Source organism: Peromyscus maniculatus, chromosome 3 (assembly GCF_049852395.1).
Source record: "Peromyscus maniculatus bairdii isolate BWxNUB_F1_BW_parent chromosome 3, HU_Pman_BW_mat_3.1, whole genome shotgun sequence".
Lineage (NCBI taxonomy): Eukaryota > Metazoa > Chordata > Mammalia > Rodentia > Cricetidae > Peromyscus > Peromyscus maniculatus.
This window is the reverse complement of record NC_134854.1, coordinates 112,734,612-112,753,046: the sequence shown is the minus strand read 5'-3', so window position 1 is coordinate 112,753,046 and position 18,435 is coordinate 112,734,612. Positions and strand designations below refer to the sequence as shown.

The 18,435-nt window shown below is 53.0% G+C and overlaps 2 protein-coding genes across 10 annotated transcripts in view; both read right to left on the bottom strand.

The window, feature by feature from the left end:
* Positions 1-6,403, bottom strand: part of Slc41a3 (solute carrier family 41 member 3) — a 52,385-nt gene extending 45,982 nt beyond the window's left edge. For 2 of the 5 annotated variants that reach the window (XM_006972528.4, XM_076567330.1), the window contains exon 1: positions 6,253-6,403. In XM_006972528.4, the coding sequence (XP_006972590.3) occupies positions 6,253-6,396 (144 nt within the window). In that variant the 5' untranslated portion in view covers positions 6,397-6,403. The other 3 variants (XM_015988840.3, XM_042273642.2, XM_042273641.2) reach the window with 3 other exon arrangements.
* A 5,881-nt stretch (positions 6,404-12,284) lies between these two features.
* The window catches only part of Aldh1l1 (aldehyde dehydrogenase 1 family member L1), a 49,276-nt gene continuing 43,125 nt past the window's right edge, over positions 12,285-18,435 (bottom strand). For all 5 annotated transcript variants that reach the window (XM_042273640.2, XM_076567325.1, XM_042273638.2 and 2 more), the window contains exons 20-23: positions 16,793-16,958; positions 14,414-14,519; positions 13,085-13,284; positions 12,285-12,562 (exon numbers count right to left, since the gene is read on the bottom strand). In XM_042273640.2, the coding sequence (XP_042129574.2) occupies positions 12,507-12,562; positions 13,085-13,284; positions 14,414-14,519; positions 16,793-16,958 (528 nt within the window). In that variant the 3' untranslated portion in view covers positions 12,285-12,506. The remainder of the gene's footprint in view (positions 12,563-13,084; positions 13,285-14,413; positions 14,520-16,792; positions 16,959-18,435) is intronic.

Sequence of the window (18,435 nt, the reverse complement as noted above, 5' to 3'; positions counted from 1 at the left end):
GTTCTTCCGTCAGGTATTTGTTCCGAACAACGAGAAAAGAAACTAACACCTTGGGGAGAACCCGCAGCCCGGAGCTCCTCGGCTGTCCAGAAGAACTCTAGTTCTCACACCCATGTGGGGTTCTGGGGACACTCATCTGCAGACAGCCTGGAGACCCCTAGTGCTGAAAACCTGAAACAACAGCAGGTGCTCCCTGGCTGCTTGCAGACTAATGAACAGGATCATAGGGAAAAGCAGGGGAATGAGGGATCCATGGGGCAGGAGACGGTCCAAGGCCATCTGGGAATACAATAGGGCTCACAGGGCTGGACATAAGTTCAAAAATGGCTGAGCAGGCAGAGGGTGAATGCCGAGGGGGGATGCTAAGGGCTCTAGAATGGGAGGGGCCCCAGGGTGCCCAGACTGTCCCTCAGTGGGGACTGTAGACTGGGAGGGTGTAGACTGTAGACGGAGTCATAACGGATCACTTGGCAACTTTGACACGCACAGCACAAAACGGTGTTCAGTGACGTCACCAGACAGCGAGAGGCCACAGGGAGTCCTCCTGACAGGAGAGACTCTCAGTCCCGGAAATGGCTCACTCTTTAGAGGACACAGTTTTCAACAACAAAGGAGACACAGAGACATAATTCACCTCAACAAATACGAGACACACAAACAAGAAAGCATGTATCCAACAGAAAGAGCAGTTATGGAAAGTGTCCCCCGAGGAGGATCAGCCACAGGTCTGGGGAAAACTTCCAAGTGGTTTTGTTAACATCTTCAAGGAACTCGAGGAACCCCTTAGCCCAAACTGACAAAACTGGTGGCCGGCATGCCCAGCCCTGAAGACGCTCCCCTCAGGCAGGGAACATGAGTCCAGGGCTGTGGGGTACAGCTGCATGCTTCCGAAGGCAGGCCACGGGGCTGTGGAGAGTCCACTGCAGAGGAGTGGACAGGGCTGTCTCATGGAACCTCGCGAGGGTGGGCACTGGAGGCTCTGGAGGAGGGAGGAGGGATTCCGGGCCAGCCAATAACCCCAGCAAGCCCTCCTGGGCCAAGATCTGCTCAGTACCCCAGAACACCGAGAAACGATGAATCACCAGTGTAGAATGTCTCGGCTGCTACAAGATAATGGCCAAGCTCACTCTGTGATTCCAAAATAGTCCATCCAACCTTCCCTAAGGGACGGGGCTGAGAGCCGAAGACTGCCTGTGTGGGACAAAAATGTCCCCTGCCACACGCTCAGAGGAAAGCGAGGTTCACAGCATCAAAGGGCTAAAAACTGATGTGAACCGTAATGTAAACAAAACAAACCCTAAAAGTAGTCCAAAGAGTAAGGCTTCTCCCAAGATTCTGGGAGGGACAATGATTCCCTAACTTGGAGCAAGGAGAAAAAAATCAAGATGATAGCTGACCACAGGACCATGGGAAAGCCAGGTGCTTTCAAGACACGAGTGGCGTTCCTAAAGTGAAGGAACACTAGACCACTGCCATCCTAGAGCAAGTGTCAGCATTCACCAGTAACAAATACAATGCAAATGCGGTCCACGTAGCCCAAGGCTAGCCTCAAACTGAATGTGTAGCCAAGGAAGATCTTGAACTTTCTGGTTCTCCTTCCTCCTCTGGAGGGATGAGATTACAGGCATGCACCGCCATATTTATGCAGCACAGGGGACTGAAAGCAGAGTTTCACACATGCCAGGCAAGCACTTTGCCAGCTGCGCCACATCTGAGGAGGATGTGTAAGCACGTCCTGGATGTAAGCAGGAGCCAGTGAACCAGTCCACAGATGCTGGAAAAAACAGGACCTGGACAGGAAGGCTGAACCAGCCTAGTGCCGCAGGATCGCCAGGCCGAAGGAAGCACTCACAGATGATGAACACGTGTGGCCAAGAGATAAGCAATTAAAGAGCCCTCCTCCCCCAACTACTTCCTAGGAACCAGGCAACCAGCGGAGCACAGCCACACGCAGTTGGTGCTGGGTGCACCGTAAACACACGGGCCAGCTTGGTGGCCAGCACCTGAGGTGGGCTGATCAGTCCAGCCCAAGAATTCAAGGTCAGTCCTGGCAACACAGCAAGCCCTCTTAAAACAAAAACAAAACAAAACAAAAAATCCAAATCAACCATCACTCCTGGCTGACTACTAATTGCACTGAGATTACGGTTAGACTTGAATGAGCTTCCAAATAGACAAAGAAACCAGGTCATGATGAAGAGGCGGGACTTTCCCGCCAAGCTGATCCAGGGAAGTCCCTCACTGGACTGCATGGCCAAGGTCCCAATTCTTAGCCCAGAATAAGCCACAGATAACCAGACATTTACCACTACTGCTCAGAGAAACTGCCATTTCATTCTTGCTTGAATTTGGTGAGGCTCCTAAAACTCTAGAAACACACACACACACACACACACACACACACACACACACACAGTCGTAAAATTACAAAAACTGAGGAAAGTGGGAAGAATTTTTGTTTTCCCTAGGTATGTGGGGTGATGCCTTTTGTGTCAGAATCTTCCAGTGCTCAAGTTCCTTATATAGCATGGCCCCTGCATAGGGCCTGTCTCTCTGCACACCCTCCAGTGAACCTTCTAGTGGAGACAGTATCTAACACAGGCCTGAGCCTTATAAATGGCTGTGGGTTATGCAGTTAATATGACAAGCACAAGGGTCTGTGACTGTTACAGATACGGCTGCTTCTGCTGAGTATTTGCAGGTCCAAGATTGGCTGATTCTGCAGATGAGGAACACAGATGCAGAGGGCATCTGGGGTAAGCTCTCTACAATGCTGTTTCTTTGCAGCCAGTTTTACAGTGAGCCCATTACCAGTGTGGGCAGCTACAACTGTGGACATATTAAAACCATTGCAGGAGTTGGCTGTGCCAATTATGGCATTAATGAAGTGTTCAGAACAGTGTGAGATACAGTCCGTGCTTAAATGTCTCGGGGAGAATAAAGTGCCATTCTTAGCGAAAACGCCAATGTTTGAGGAATTCAGGCAAGGTGTATGTCTCATTAGCTGTGCAAATAAACAGGGTGCAGCCCCCAAGGACAGCAGGGTGTCAAACCCGGCCAACACAGGCAGTGACGCTGGAGGAGGCTCTCTCTGCAGGCAGACATCTCCAGGTCTCAGGGACAGGAGCAAGGGGTGTCTGCTTTGTTTAAGCTCCCTCTGCTGGCAGAGTGGAACTTGGACATGCTGAACAGCCAGAGAGATGGTCAGAAGGACCACACAGACAAGAAAAACAGCAAAATAAAAATGAATTATAAAAGAAAGCCTTTTGATCCAAAACCACAGACTCAAACTCCAAGAGAGTAGGGAAGGAAAGGGAAGAGAGAGAGAGAAAAAAAAATAAGACATCAATTCAAGAATATCAAGTTTAAACATACGTAGGGCAAAATTCTGAATAAAATTTACAAGAAAGTAAGTTTATAACTAGAGTAGGTAAAGGTGCTTGTCACCAGGCTTGACAACCTGAGTTCAGTCCCTGGGACCCACATGGTGGAAGGAGAGAACTGACTGACCCTAAGTTGTCCTCTGACTTCTGCAAGTGCACAGTGGTGCAGGTGTGAATGAGCACACACACACACACACACACACACACACACACACACACACACACGCATGCGCACACACACGCACACACACACGCGTGTGCACACACACACACACACACGAATTAAAAACTTTTATTCACGCATTTTATGTAAATGAGTACTCTATTTGCACGAATACTTGCACAACAGAAGAGGGCATCAGATCCCATTATGGGTGGTTGTGATCCACAATGTGGGTGCTGGGAATTGAACTCAGGACCTCTGGGAGAGCAGTCAGTGCTCTTAACCACTGAGCCACCTCTCCAGCCCGAATTTAAAATCTTGAAGAAAGTCTAGGAGAAAATATTTGATGCCAATAAAAAAAAGACAAGGTTGAGTGTGAAAGACGGATGAAAGGGTAGGACACGAGAACAGAGGCAGTCAACGGCAGTCTTGGTGAAGTGCCTCGCATCTCCACCAGAGGGCCCCAGGGCCCACACAGACAAAAGGCCACACACCTGCCGACTGGTAGTGATCACTTGGTTTCACAATCCTCACTCACATGCACATACGTGCATGCCAGAGAAAGCCCTGGCCAGGGTGTACACTGGGGATCAAGTTGGTCTCTTGAGCTGGCTCAGCCTAGCAGTCAGCATCCAGCAGTCATCTGCACCAGGTGGGGGACATCCTGGCCCATCAGCAGGGACCTCCTACCCTGTGAAGGTGCCCTAAGGCCCCTCAGATTCACTGGGAATGCTGGAGTATTTAATAAGGATAACGTCACTAATATCATTAAAAATTAGACAGGTGAGCAAGCCAGGCCCCGTGGAACAAAATAGAGGTGGTGTCTAGGGAGAGTGGGCAGTGGATTCAGGAAAACCTAATTTTTTAGCTCAAGGTATGCTGGAGGCTTGGTGGATAAGGGTACTTCATAGTACTATGACTGTAGGGTGGCATCCTAGGGTGGGCCCAGGCTCAGCTGACCCCTAAGTATTTGGTTGCCTCGGGAAAGTGACTGCTATACACCAATTCTGCAGCCCAATGCCAAGTGTGGAGTCCAACAAACATCAGTACTGGATAGCAGTGATTAAAGACCTCCCCGTGGGTCAGCTGGCTTTGGAAGGGGCGGACATAGCTGACTGAGACTAGAGCCCAACATAGTTTGTGACTCCTCCCAGCTGGCAACAGGGATGGCCTGTCTGTCACTATACACTACCATTCGGATCATACTGCCCAGTGAAGCTGGCCTTGAACACCGGCCCGGGAGCACCTGTCCAGCACTCAGGTACTAACACATCCTTCTGGGAGGCCTGGTTCTGGCACAGCATACCAACTGATGCTCACCTTCCTGGGACAGGGAGATTCTAAGCACAGGGCGGGTGGGCTGAGTTTCTGGGATGGATGGGTTGCCTCTTAGCTTCCCACTGTGTAGCAAAGAGGAAAGCATGTCTGGGTTTCATCTCCTTAACATTATAGAACATCCCCAGTGGAGATGTACAGAAACCAAAACTCAGGGTTAGAATCCCAGTGTCTCCTTTCCCTGGATGTGTGACCTTGGAAGGGAGTGAGGAAACACTACCCATTGTGACGTCTGAATGGAGCACAGTAGAATCCTTTATCCAGTTCCACCCTCTGAGGTTTTTATTACCAGCAGCCATCTGTGGTCCAAAAATATTAAGAGAACATTTCCAGAAACAAGCAATCCATAAGTCTTATATTGTGTTCAGTTCTGAGCACCGTGGTGGGCTGATTCAGTCACCACCACACTCTGCCCCTCCTAGAAGTGCCCCCTTCCTTTGTCCATGTATCCGTGCCGCGTCTGCTGCTTGCCCGCTAGTTACCCTCTCAACAGTTGTTAGGGTGGCAGCGCTGGTGGGCCAGCAACCCTTCTTCTACTTAACAATGGCACAAGAGTAGTGATGTGACAATTCTATCACAGTATACCATTAAACCTGTCCTGTCTCTGGGTTGTTCATCCTTCACTGTGTCTAGTCCATCAATTAAATTCTACCATAGGTATGTATATTAGGAAAACAATCTACATGTCTGGGTATCATCACCCCAGGATTCAGGCACCCTTTGGGGAACACATTAGTGCTTCCCTCAGATAGGGGGAGGTTACTCAAGCCTTCTGTAATGTATTTTCCTTACAGGACACTTGGCCTGTCTCCACCCCCACTTCAGGCCTCTCGGTACTCCTTTGCATCCGTGGTTCTTCAACTACTGCAGAGGCATGGGGCCAGCTTAAGGAAGCAGAGCAGGACCACCCCCTAGATACCTGGGTCAGGCTGGAGAGGCTGCATCTCTAAGTGGTCTCTGGCGAAGAAGCAGTTTGAGAACCCCGAGCTTTTAAAGCTTTCTAGAAAGGATCTGGTAGACTGAGGTATCCTCTCAAGTCTGAACGATCTCTACCTTGGCAACCCCAGGGGTTTCCAACTGAGCGCAGAATAACTCTCCGAGCCTGCAGTGGGATGTGCAGGGATGCTTTCGGGGTGCTGAAGGAGTCAATCATTATCCCTAGAGTCAGGCGCCCCGGGGTTCAACACAGGCAGAGGGAAGGGATGAACGAGGCTGGTCCCTGCAGACCTTTGGAGCGAAGGAGCCACGTACTGACCCGCCCCGGTGTGCCGCTAGCCAGACCCTGCGCCCCACGCCCCCTCCCGAGGCCCGTAGGCGCCCCGCTTTCCCTCCGTTTCCCCGGCTCCCAGTCCAGCTCCGGCCCGCGCTTACCGGTCCTCTCCCGGCCGGCGGAGGAAGCGAGGCGGCGGGGCGCGCGCTGGGCACCGCCGAGGCCTGCGGCGGGAGGAAGCGGGAAGGGCGGCCGCCGGGCCAACCCCGCCCTGCCCAGGCGCCCGGACAGAGGGGCGGGGCCATATAGGGGCGGGGCCACCTGATGGGAGGGGCTTTGCGGGCCGGCCTCGTGGGCGGGGCCAGGTCGTAGCGGGTGAAGCTTGAGAACCCAGTTTTTAAAGTAAGGGTCTGGAGGACTGAGGTATCCATTTAACTTCCAAAGACGTCCAGCTTGGCAACCCCGGAGGTTTCCAATGAGCACAGGGCAGCTCGCGGAGCCTGCAGTGGGGTGTGCAGGGATGCTCCCTGGGTGCCGAAAGCGTCAATGACACGCCTCAGAGGCGGGGCCGCTTGGGGGAGGGGCCAAGGGGATCTGCGGGACTTGGGAGGACTCATAGCCAGGGGCGGGGTTGCGTGGCGAAGCTAAATGCCACTGGCCTACAGTAGCGCAGTGCAAGGACCAGCTTTCCTCAGGGTCCACATCTGCCTGTTTTGTTTTCAACCTGACATTTCTAGAAGTTTCACCTTTAAACACTTGGGTATGTGTCATGAAGTTCTGTCCTGTGATGCGTCTCACACTTACCGAGTGGCAATTCCCAGTCCTCTGCAGGAGTCGCTGGTTGACTCAGAAATGACTTCTGACCGCTATAAAAGGGGTAAGGGCTGATAGGGGACGGATCCTCTTCACCTGTGGGGGTAGCGGTGGGCTGCCCAGGCTGACAGCCCTGGAAGACCTGGCCGTGGTGAGCATCAGTGGACACCAACTCCTACAAACCGTTCTGTGCCCCCACTTACGGCTCTCTGCTGGCTCAGGAATCCTGAGCCCCGGCTGGATTCTAAGCAGCCAACTGCACCTCGACCTTGGATCCATGCTGGTCTGCTTTCTCTTACTGTAACAATATGCACTTATACAGAGAAAAGGGCTTATTTTGGCCCATAGATTTGGAGGTTTCATAAGGGTTAAACAAGGATTTGGCCCCTAGACTGAAGGACTGTAGGGAGGTGGCAGAACCAGAGGGAGGTGGGGCTAGCGTGGCAAGAACCCAAGTAACTGGTGTCACAGTCTTGGAGGGAACATTGGATCTCAACCCCTCCTCCCTGGGACAGGACTCTAGTGCAAACTCTTTGCTTGAAGGCTGACCCAGAAAGCCCTGTGAGAGAGTGGGGGGGGGGGGCAGCAGGAAAAGGAAAACAGGAGGTTCGCTACAAGCAGGCCAACATGGTGAGCTCCCCGAGCCACTCTGGGGGTTTCTGGGGAGCTCAGGTATCCCACAGGAAGGAGCAGACAGCAGGATACATAAAGTCCAGCACCCAGCAGCCTCACGTGCAACTGGTGCTCCTGGGGGATGCCACCCTCCAGAGTCACCGAGGACAGAGGTAGCCAGAGGCAGGCAGGGCCAGAGCAGGTGTCAGCATGGCCTCTGAAAGGTTTGGGGACATCGGCAAATAAATAAGCAATGACAAAGAAGAAAGCACACTTTCCAGGACTCTACCCGGTCCTCTGCCAGCCACTCGGCCTCACCCAGCCTGGGCTGTGCAGAGCTGATGTCCTTTCGTGGGTCAGGGAGCCAAGGAGCTAGAGGTGCCCACTTGCCCAAGGCTGCATGCACTGCCTTGGCAGAGCAGGGATTTAAAGTCTGGTCTGAGCCTGAAGCCGTGGCTTTCTGTGGATAATGCTGTCTGTCCTGAGCAAGTGAGTTGGTGAAAGAAAGGGATGGGTGAAGGAGCTGGCTGCTCTTGATTGTCCAGTTCCTGTTAGATGGTGATGGCTCAGGGCTGAGATGGGGCTCAGGGTCAGAGTGGTTGCCTAGGATACTCGGGGTCCTACAACACAGACACACACACATAAAGACATCACACAGAAACACATACAGAGACAGACAGACAGACACACACACACATACAGAGACAGACAGACAGACAGACACATACACACACACACACACACACACACACACACACACACACCGACTATCCTGTGGATTATCTCTCTCTTTTATTTTGAAATAAGGTCACACTATGTAGTGTTGGCTGGCCTGGAACTTGCTATGTAAACCAGGCTGGCCTCAAACCCACAAAACCTGAGCTGGACTCCTGAGTGCCGGGATTAGAGCTATATAACACCACACCTGTCATCTCCTTTCAGATACATTTAAAATATTAATTTCACATATGAAATGGGAAGAAAATTCCCCCAAACAAAATTTGCTTTCCTATTATTTAGAAGATGCTTTAAGTCCACTCAGGGTTGGCCCCTCACCACTCTCCTCCTGATAGCCAAGAGCTAGCTTAGGATGCCCCCTCCACCCCGCAAGCCTGCCCATCTAGGGCACAATGCCATCCCTGGCCTTCGTTATACACATGGAGAAGTCTATCTTCACTGTTGTCCTGTCAGGAGATCCCAGGGATCTCCACAGACAGCTGAGACCAGCCCCACAAGAGGCCCTGACTCGCATTGGGCTAGGCCAAGTCTGAAGCAGCTTACCACACCATACCCCCACCCCAGCCCTTCCTGACAGCTGTGCATGTGGCCGAGTGCTACCAGGAAGGCAAAGCTGTCACTGGGAACCCACTAGTAATTTGCATGAGCAAAAGTTCCATGCTGCAATGGGCACAGCACTTGGACCATGGCACCTAATGGCACAGTGGTGGCCCACATCACCATGAAAGGCTGGAGTGGGCAGGGCAGGCATTGCAGTTGCTGTTTTTGGAAACCGAGGCTTGCCCACCAGCAAGTACCTGGCAGTGCCAGGTTTGGAAGGTTAGGTACGCTCTTGATTCATTAGGAAGCCTCTCCCTGTGGGTCCTGGACTGGCCGCGAACTGCCCACCCTTCAGGGACAATGAAAGACTTACAGCACTTCTCAGTGGACTCTGAAGTACTGACTGCTGCGTCCGTCTGCAGGAGGAAGGTGGGAGTCAGGAGCAGACCGGTCAGCTTGCAGGGCCACAGTGAGGACAACTCAGCTCACACAGAATTATTGCTGCTGTCTGGAGCTCTGACTTGCTGCAGTCTTGAGGGACAGCACTCGGGCAGCTGAACACCCCCTTCTCTCAGGACTGACCCAAGCCCTTGAGGAGACTGACCTGACACTAAAGATAGGTTTAGCTGACTGCACACAAGGAGCTGGCAAGGGGAGAGTATCCCAGGGCGGCTGGGAGCGCCAGGGGATAGGGTCTCCTCACAGGACACCAGTCTTTCCCCTCAGGACATTGCAAAGGGCCTGAATTATCTCATGTTTGGAGGCAGCAGAATATGAAAAGAAGAAATGCCAGAACAGGAGGTGTCTTAGTTTTCTACTGCTGTGAAGAGACATCATGACCACGGCAACTCTTGTAAAGGAGAACATTTAATTGGGGTGGCTTGCGGTTTCAGAGGTTCAGTCCATTATCATCATGGCAGGACATGGAGGTGTGCAGGCAGACATGGTGCTGGAGAGGTAACTGAGAGTTCTACATCTCAACATGCAGGCAACAGGAAGTGATCTGTCTCACTGGGTGTAATCTGAGCACAGGAGACCTCAAAGCCCACCACCCGGCTCAGAGCAGGGATTTAAAGTCTGGCCTGAACCTAAAACCATGCCTTTCAGTGAATACGGCTGTCTGTCCTGAGCAAGTGAGTTGGTCAAAGAAAGAAATGTGACACACTTCCTCCAACAAGGCCGCACCTCCCATTAGTGCCACTCCCTTTGGGGGCCCTTTCAAACCACAGGATGTTAAACCCTGTAACATATTTTAAACGTTACATGGAACACATACAATACACGTATGTGGACATGCAACATGTGCACATGAACGCTGAGGATAGAACCGAGAGCTTCTCTCACCTAGATGACCGCTTTCCCATTGAGCTATCCCTACCCCAAGGAGACTCTTAGATGGCTGTGGGGCATACGGTAAAGGCTGCAGACTTCGGGATGTTCCTGTTTCCACCCCCGCTGAATGCGAACTCTGGGCTCACAGACTCAGCTTGCCTTTCCTGAGCATGAAAAGCCCCTGCCTCCAGGTGCCTCACATTCAGAGGCACGGGGGTTCGTGTTTTAGCGTTAGCATTTGGAGGGACATATTTCAGTCATAACAGGGCAAGGCCCCTTGAGCCCCCATCATGGGGCACCATGCAGAGAGCACGATGTAGCACCCTCTGGTGGACACGTGAGGGACAGGTGGCTGTGCCTTGCCCAGACCCCAGAGCGGACCTTGACTTCTTCACCTCTCCTACCACAGGCTCGCTGGTTGGCCAGAGACTCTCAGACCACCCTGACGTGAGGAAAATAGGGTTCAGGGACAGGAGGGAGGTGGTGGTTGGAAACGGTAGGGTGGTATTTAGTGCCGTTAAGCTACACCCTTAAAAATGGGCACAAGCAGTGTGTCCTTATCCCACTTAAAAATGAACAGTGTTGTAAAAGCACACCCTTCCCTTCCGTGGGCATCAGGAAGCAAGGCTGGACATGCCTGGAGCAGGGGGAGGGGACCCTGCAGGGGAAGCAGGAAACCATCCAATCACCTCCAACTACACACACACACACACACACACACACACACACACACACACACACACACACGGGCAGGGCTCAGAACAAGCCACCCAGAGGGAACCACACATCTTTCACACACCTGTAAGAAGACCTCTGAGAGGCTACAGACAGCCCTTGTGGTTACCATTGCTGCCACCCGTGATCACATGTGGGGGTCACACAATCTACTGTCCTATGTCACTTTGAGACTGGGATAAGCTCCAAGAACTGTGCTGTCAGGCCATGCTGTCACCGTGCATGCTGCAGAGTGAGTGCACGTGCTGGAGAGATGGCTCAGGAGTGAGAGCTTGCTTTGTAGGTTGCCTGATTCCCACCATCCATGTCTGACACCCTCTTCTGAGCTCTTCTGGTACCTGCATGCATGTGTGCACATGCACGCAAACACACAGACAAAAAAATAAATAAGATGGATCTTATTTAAAAATGAGTATGCTGACGCTGATTATCTTAGTAAACACATGGCCAGTGGGAGCGCTAGTGTGAACCGCTGCAATTTCACACCCCAGCAGCCATGCAGGGGGGTTTCCACAGCTCCGCCGCAGGTACAGGAGTGACGTGTTTATATCACACCACTTATGACATCATCGGTGGTAGGAATTCTTAAACCCACTGTCATCTTCTGGGACCAATGTCAGGCATGCGGCTTCCCACTGACCAAAATGCCACTACGAGGCTTGCGCTGTGCTTAGGAAGGAGATGGGTGGGGATGTGGAGGAAGGCCAGGATACCACATAGGCCTGGTTGAAATCTTTCCCACACAAAAATAGGCTGATCTAGGTCACTCCCTGCTTGGCCGGGGGACTTGAGGAAGGGCAGAGAAGGCTTCTGGACTCAGAAAGGCAGAGCCAGAGAGAGGTGGTAGTGGTTGTCAGGGCCAAGAATAGAATAAACATGAAGGGTAAACCAAGGCAATGGCAAGTCTGTGGTGTGGGGGACCTCTAGGATGAGGATGCAGGGCAGAGGGCCTCGGGCACCCCCAGGGGAGCACACAGGTCGCAGAAGACTCGCAGGGGCTGTATCTTGGCTGGGGTGGGGTGGAGTAGGATGACAAGGAATACAGCTGGTAGAAGACAGGGGTGCTGCCCAGGTCTTAGATGCCAGGCAGGGAGAAGCCCCAGGCTGCCATCTTGACTGCTCAAGTCCACCGAGTGTCTGGAGAGGACCGGGGTCCTTACAGAGGAGGCTGGCCTGCTTCTTGGCCCAGGGCTTGCCCTTCACGTCCCACTTTCTGTTTCTGGGGAGTTAGCCTCTCCCCAGCCTCTCGCACGGACCTCAGCTCTTGCCTTTGGAGGCATGTGCTGACACACGCATCTCCTCCTGGTAGCCTCTAAAGAGTTTCATTCTCTGAAGGCCAAGTGATGCTATATGCCCCAGACTCAAGGTAACTGTTCCTTCTGGGACCATCCGGGACACCCAGACAGAGCGGCGACACAAAGCGCAAGCTGCCCCTGCTCACATCTTTATTCATCCTGGACATGGCTGCCCACTCCAGAGGAGCCACTTCTGAGGGTGTCCTGTCGCCAGCAGGGGCGCAGGCTGATGGCTCCAGAGACTTCAGGGAGTGGTACTGTGGACAGGAGGGTTCTGAGCTACCAGACAGGGGCCGGGGTCCCTGAGGGGAGACCAACAGATACAGGAGAAGCACCACGGAGACCTGGCTTCAGTACTCAAAAGTCACGGTCTTGACCCGCAGGTACTCATTCAGGGCGGCCTCTCCTGCAAGAAAGCACATGCCGTTGGGACATGCTAAGGCTGTGCATGGCTCCTCTCGGGGTATCCCTGAGATGAACACACCTGTGAGCAGCCTGGCTCTCTCCACAGAGGAGAAACCAAGGCCCCGGGGAAATCGCATACCCGATCCAGGCCATCCCTGTAGTAAGCTACGGGCTTAGGCTCCAGTGCAGGCAGGGGGCTGCAGAACCAGTCTGGGGCAGCCATTCTGGAACCTGTCCTGGCCCCGACTACATTGTGGTGGTAGAGGAGGTGGAATGGGTGCCCTGCTCACTATCAGCAGCCAAGAAGTATCTTCCTGCCCACCCTGTGCCTGGAACCTCCTGTGTATATTCTTCCCACTGCTGCCCGCTGTCTCAGCCCCAAGAGTGTCCCCCAGCCCCAGCAAGCACTGAGCAGCTACCCGCTGTCTTGTTCAATGTGCCACTAGGGACAGAACCTGGCACTTGGTGGCCTTTGACAGGAGTTTGATACATGAAAGCAGACCCACGGACAGGATTTGGTTACCCAGATCTTTGCCAAATCCCGACTGTTTGAATCCTCCGAAGGGTGCGGCCACATCAGTCTTGTTGTATGTGTTGACGAACACAGTGCCGGCCTGGAGTTTGTCACTGACATACAAGGCCTTGTTGATGTCCCGGGTGAAGACACCAGAGGCCAGGCCAAACTTGGTGGCATTGGCCCGAGACAGCACGGCATCCACATCCCTGTGGGGGAAATCCAAGGACTCCCTGAGGGATGCTCCAAGCACCAATTTTTGGACTTGGGACAAGGCAAAATCAGAATCTGCTTCCCCAGAATCTGCTAACCCCTTGCTCCTCAGTCATGAGACCCTAAAAGGAAAAAAACTGTGCTGAGATCAGAGCAAGACTGGAGAAGGAGGCAGCAGAGAGGGGAGCAGAGACTAGGAGGAACAGGGCAGAGCTGGGCATGGGCCTCCTCATGCAGGAAGGGGTCCAGAAAGGCAGCTTTGGGCGGGGGTGGACTGGACATTCAGCAGACACCAGACCTACGAGCTGGGGTTGTGTCTGCTTGGCAGAGACAGTGAAGTCTAATGCAGTCAGCATAAGCTGGTGACTGTAGTCACATGGGGATAGTCTGTTGGAAGAGGTGAAGACGGAGGTGTCATTTTGCCTGAAAAATGAGTCAGGAGAAGGTGTGACCGGTCAAATGTGTCCACAGAGCTACAGTCCCTCCCCTGTGAGTGGACTCTTCCTTTTCGTTCACCTCCTGGCCTGGGTGGCTCCTGGGCCAAAGGGTGTGTTCTGAGGCCAGCTCCTGAGGATCCTTGGTGCCTCCAGCTGGCTTCCCTGGGACCCAGGCTCCAGGCCAGTGACCTGAGACTGCCATAGAGAGATAGCCCAAGCCCGGATGAGCATAGCTACTTCCTTTGTACCAGGCGAGGCCAGATGTAGCACAAAGCTGAGATAGGCTAGCTTCACCCAACCAACCTGGCGCGTGGGCTCATTCACGAGTAAGACCCAATGCCACAGCTGTCCCAGGCCATTTGGTTAGGGTCAGGTTGGTACTCAGCAGGACACCATGAGAACCAGACCTGGCAGGCTGTGAGTAATACCAGAGAGATGGAGGGCAAACCCAAGGAGGCAGGAACATACACAGAAATTGCCCTTTGCTCATCTGGGCCTGGAGGCCACTCTGGCCCGGGGGAGGGAGGGCAAAGGGAGTCCTGTGTGCTTGAAGAGGCCAGGCAGCCCAGGCATTGTGTACAGGTTCTTCACTGACTCAGTTTCCTTCTCACGGACCATCTCTTAGAGCGGATGTCAAGACTCCAGGCACACAGAGAAAAAGCCCTGAGAGGCATGGTGGATCACATACCCGTCGGCAAACCGCGAGATGATCATGATGGGCCCAAAGGACTCCTCCTTAGCGATGTACATATGGTCCTCCACGTTCGTGAAGACGGTTGGCTGAAAGAAGAAGCCTGTAGGGGAGACAGCAGCCTGAGGCATGTAGGAGGTATAGGTCCCTGACTGTCTCCTCCTACGCTGGCTAGGGCCTGGCTCACACAGCTCTCTGTTCAGCTCTGGTTCTAATAGGGGCACTATAGACCCAGGTGCCTCATCCTCTGCCTTCCAGGTAGAAATGGTCAAGAAGTGTCAGCCCTGATTGGTCCTGTTCTTGAGTTGGATCTAGAAAATTCTCCACCCAATCGTTCAGAGAACAGATGTGCTGCTCCCATGTTCCTGGGGGCTGCATGGGCCCCATTGGATCCCTCTCCCTGCTCTGTGAACAGTGCTTATCCCAAACTTTGCCATCCACCCCCCGCTATGACTTGCCATACTGTCCCCAGCTTTAAGGAACTCCCACGTTGGTGGTACAGGGAAGTTTGTGCTTGAATGCCATTTCAGCTAAATGATAAGTTGTTCTTTGGGTGGGACACTGGGGAGCAGTTAGCCAAGCTGAGGAGCAGCAGATACAGATGGCAGAAGATTAGAAGCATGTAGAGAGAGTACAAGAGATGATGGGTGGGGATTAAGGACAAGTCACACTGTTCGCAAATGAGGCCAGGGAGGCAGTCAGGAAACTTGCCCCTGAAGCAGGAGGGCACTGCTGAGCACTGGAACCCAAGAGCTCCCAGCAGGTGAATAAACAAAAGGTCAGTGGCTCATGGGGACACTTGGCAGGATGAGAAGATGGCAGGGATGCAGGAGGGTCAAGATATAAATGAGGTGCCAGACGTAACAGAACCAGGAGGGAATTAAAATCAAGGGGCCAGAAATAGGGGTGTGTCCTTTCTTCCCCTCTTCCATTCCAGAAGTTAATGAGAGCCTCTTCTGTGTGGGGTTCCTTACAGAGTGTAAAAGGCAGGCAGGGTGTGGAGCTGTGGTGTTGTGGGTAGACAGCCTAAGGCTCCATCCATGTGGCTTCTGCTTTCCCATTTTGAGTGGCTAGAAGAACTAAGCAGATTCCAGAGAAGCAAGTGTGTCTGCGGTCAGACACTGCTGGTTTCAATGAGAATGGGCCCTATAGGCTCATGTCTTTGAATGCTTGGTCCCCAGCTGGTGGAACTGCTTGGGAAGGATTAGGAGGTGTGGCCTTGTTGAAGGAGCCATGTATTTGGGAGCAGGCTGTAAGGTTTCAAAAGCTCATGCCATTCCCAGTTAGCTCTCCCTGCCTCATAGATGTTATCTCAAGATGTGAGCTCTCAGCTATTGCTCCAGAGCTAGGCCTGCCTGCTGTCATGCTCCCCACATGATGGTCATGGACTCGCCCTCTGAATCTGTAAGCCCCCAATAAAGTCTTCAGTAAGTTGCCTTGGTCACGGTGTCTTCACAGCAATAGAAAAGTAACTAAGATGTCCAGTGAGATGATGTTGAAGCCGAGTGCCTGGGGCCATTCAGGTGGAAGTATCTAATGCTGGCTACGTCAAGAGCTCTGGATGGGTGACCTGAGCCATGTGTCTATGAAGATCTGCACCATCTCAAGGATTGTGAGCAAGGGCTCACTCCTAGCTAAGGGCAGCTGGCCATCACTGGAGGGACACTATGGCATTTCCACCTGTTACCTAGCTATTTCCTCCTGGAGGGAGGAAGGAGGCCCCAAACACTCACAAAAGTGACACAAGATACATCAGGCCCCTGCCACCTGCTCACTAAGCAGTGAAAAGGGAGATGAGATGGCAGCCAAGCTGCACCCAAGTTGTTTGGGGGTGTTTCAGGACGCAGCTTTGGGGGGTTGTCACCCAGGTTCTGGTGCAACTGCTTTTGAACTATTCATGTTCCTGAGTGACCCCAATGAACTCACTAGTTCCCTAAGTAGACATGGGTAGGGCTGTCTCTTTGAGGTGGTCACTGGTCCCCTCACTGGGGTGAGTAGGCGTTAGTTCATGTCTCCCCAGAAGTCACACACCCCACAACACAACTGTTCAGAAGAAAAACTTTGCAAGGAGGGAGAACCTTGACCTCAAGTCAGAGGAGGCTGACGCCATGGTAGAGTGATGTCAACGGCAACACCCTGCACAGCAGATGGTGTCAGCACTGAGGAATGTTCTGGACTCCTCATCTCTTCAGTTCCAGACCTGGGTCTAGAGGGCGACCAAACAGCCCATTACATCCAAGGTCCCAATTTGAGCTGGAGGCCTGGATCCTGACCACATAGGCTTTCAGCTATGTCCAGTTAGGGCTGGGCTGGAAACCAGAGGCCTAGTATTTGCTGCCTCAGTTTACCCAAGTGAGATGGAGAACTCTGACTGACCTGGCCTTGGGACTTGGTTCCCACCACAGACCAGCGTGGCCCCTTCCTTCACCCCACGCTGGCAGTACTCCACCAGCTTCCTCAGGTGGGCCTCGTGGTTCTGCGGGCCGTGGTTGGTGTCTCTGTCCAGGGGGTTGCCGATTTTCATCTTCCCCACCTCCTCCACCTGCAGAAAGTCCTCGGTCAGGTCCTGCTCAGGGTCACCACAGTGTCTTATGACGGTCAGTACTGGGACCAATCCCACCTTTGCAGCTTTAGACTGACCACAGGGCCCTGAAGAAGGTGTGGGGGCCATTTCCCAGCTAATGGGGCTTCCTCAGCCTGACTCCAAACCTATCTACTGCAGTAGCCTCAGTGGCAGACAGAGGAACCCTGAACAGAGAGAAGAGTTCCGAGGCTCAAGTCTACCGAGTTCTGCTTCCATTTTTCCTCTGCTTCAAGAAATCCTTTGAGAATGATCTCCCATGGGAAGCCTTCCCTCTGCTCCAGCCAGCTTCAAAGTGACTCTAGCTTTGTAGCTTTAAGATGCTGCCTGCGTGTCACCAGGCAGTGACAGAGGAGGTGATCTAGTGACTCTGGAGCTTGGATGCTAGGAGGACATGGAGTTAGGGGCTGGAGAGACGGCTCATGGGTTCAAAGCACTGGCTGCTCTTCCCGAGGACCAGGCTTGGTTCTCACACACACACACACACAGGCTCACAATCATCTGTAACTCCAGGGGAATCATGCCATCTTCTGACCTCTGCAGACACCGCGCACATACTGTACACATGCAGGAGAAACATGTATCTACATAAAATAATCTTTTCTTAAAAAGTGAGTCAGGGTGTAGGATGAAGAAAGGAAACACAGTTGGACAGAATCAACTGCCCATAAGGCAGATCTGTCGGCCTCTGGGAGAGCAGACCCAGTCCCTATCTTGTATGGCCTGGCTCCCAGGTCCCTGACCTGGAGTCTTGGGGTCGGGCAGATCTGTCTCACCCTCACTCAGTTCAGGGCTCACCCTAGTCTGGATGGACTGTGAGCCAGGTAAGCTCAGTCACTGGGTGTTGGGTGTCACTTGTCACACAGCAAAGCTGCTCGGTCCTCTCCTGTCCTTGTCACCTTCATACTCAGACCCATTCCTGACTACTCCGGTTTGGCCCCGGTGTCCTCCCAAGGCCCATGGGTTGAAGGCTTGGTTGCCAGGCTTGGGGGTACTGGTGGGAAGTGGTGGGACCTTAAGGAGATAGGACACAGCAGGAGGGAGTGAGGTCGCTGGAGTTGTCCCCTTGAAGGAGATAGTGGGACCCCAGTCCCTTCTTCCCTTCTGCTTTCCAGAGCCACGAAGTGAGTGCTTTTGCTCTGTAGTGCACGCTCCACCATGATCCTCTGCCTCACCACAGGCCCAACACAATGGTGCCAAGCATCATGTACCCCAAAACTGTCAGCTAGGACGAACCTTTCTTCCATATGAATCGTTTATCTCGGGTATTCTGCAACACAGACCTTCCCCTCAGGAAATGCTCCTAAATGGCCATGCCACCCCATCCTTTTCTCAGGGTGTCCTCGCCACAATGTACATAAAGCGACAGGTAGACTCACCACCGCCACCTCTCAGCATCCCTGCACATTTCTGTCAGGTTCCTGCCTGATCTCCAGGA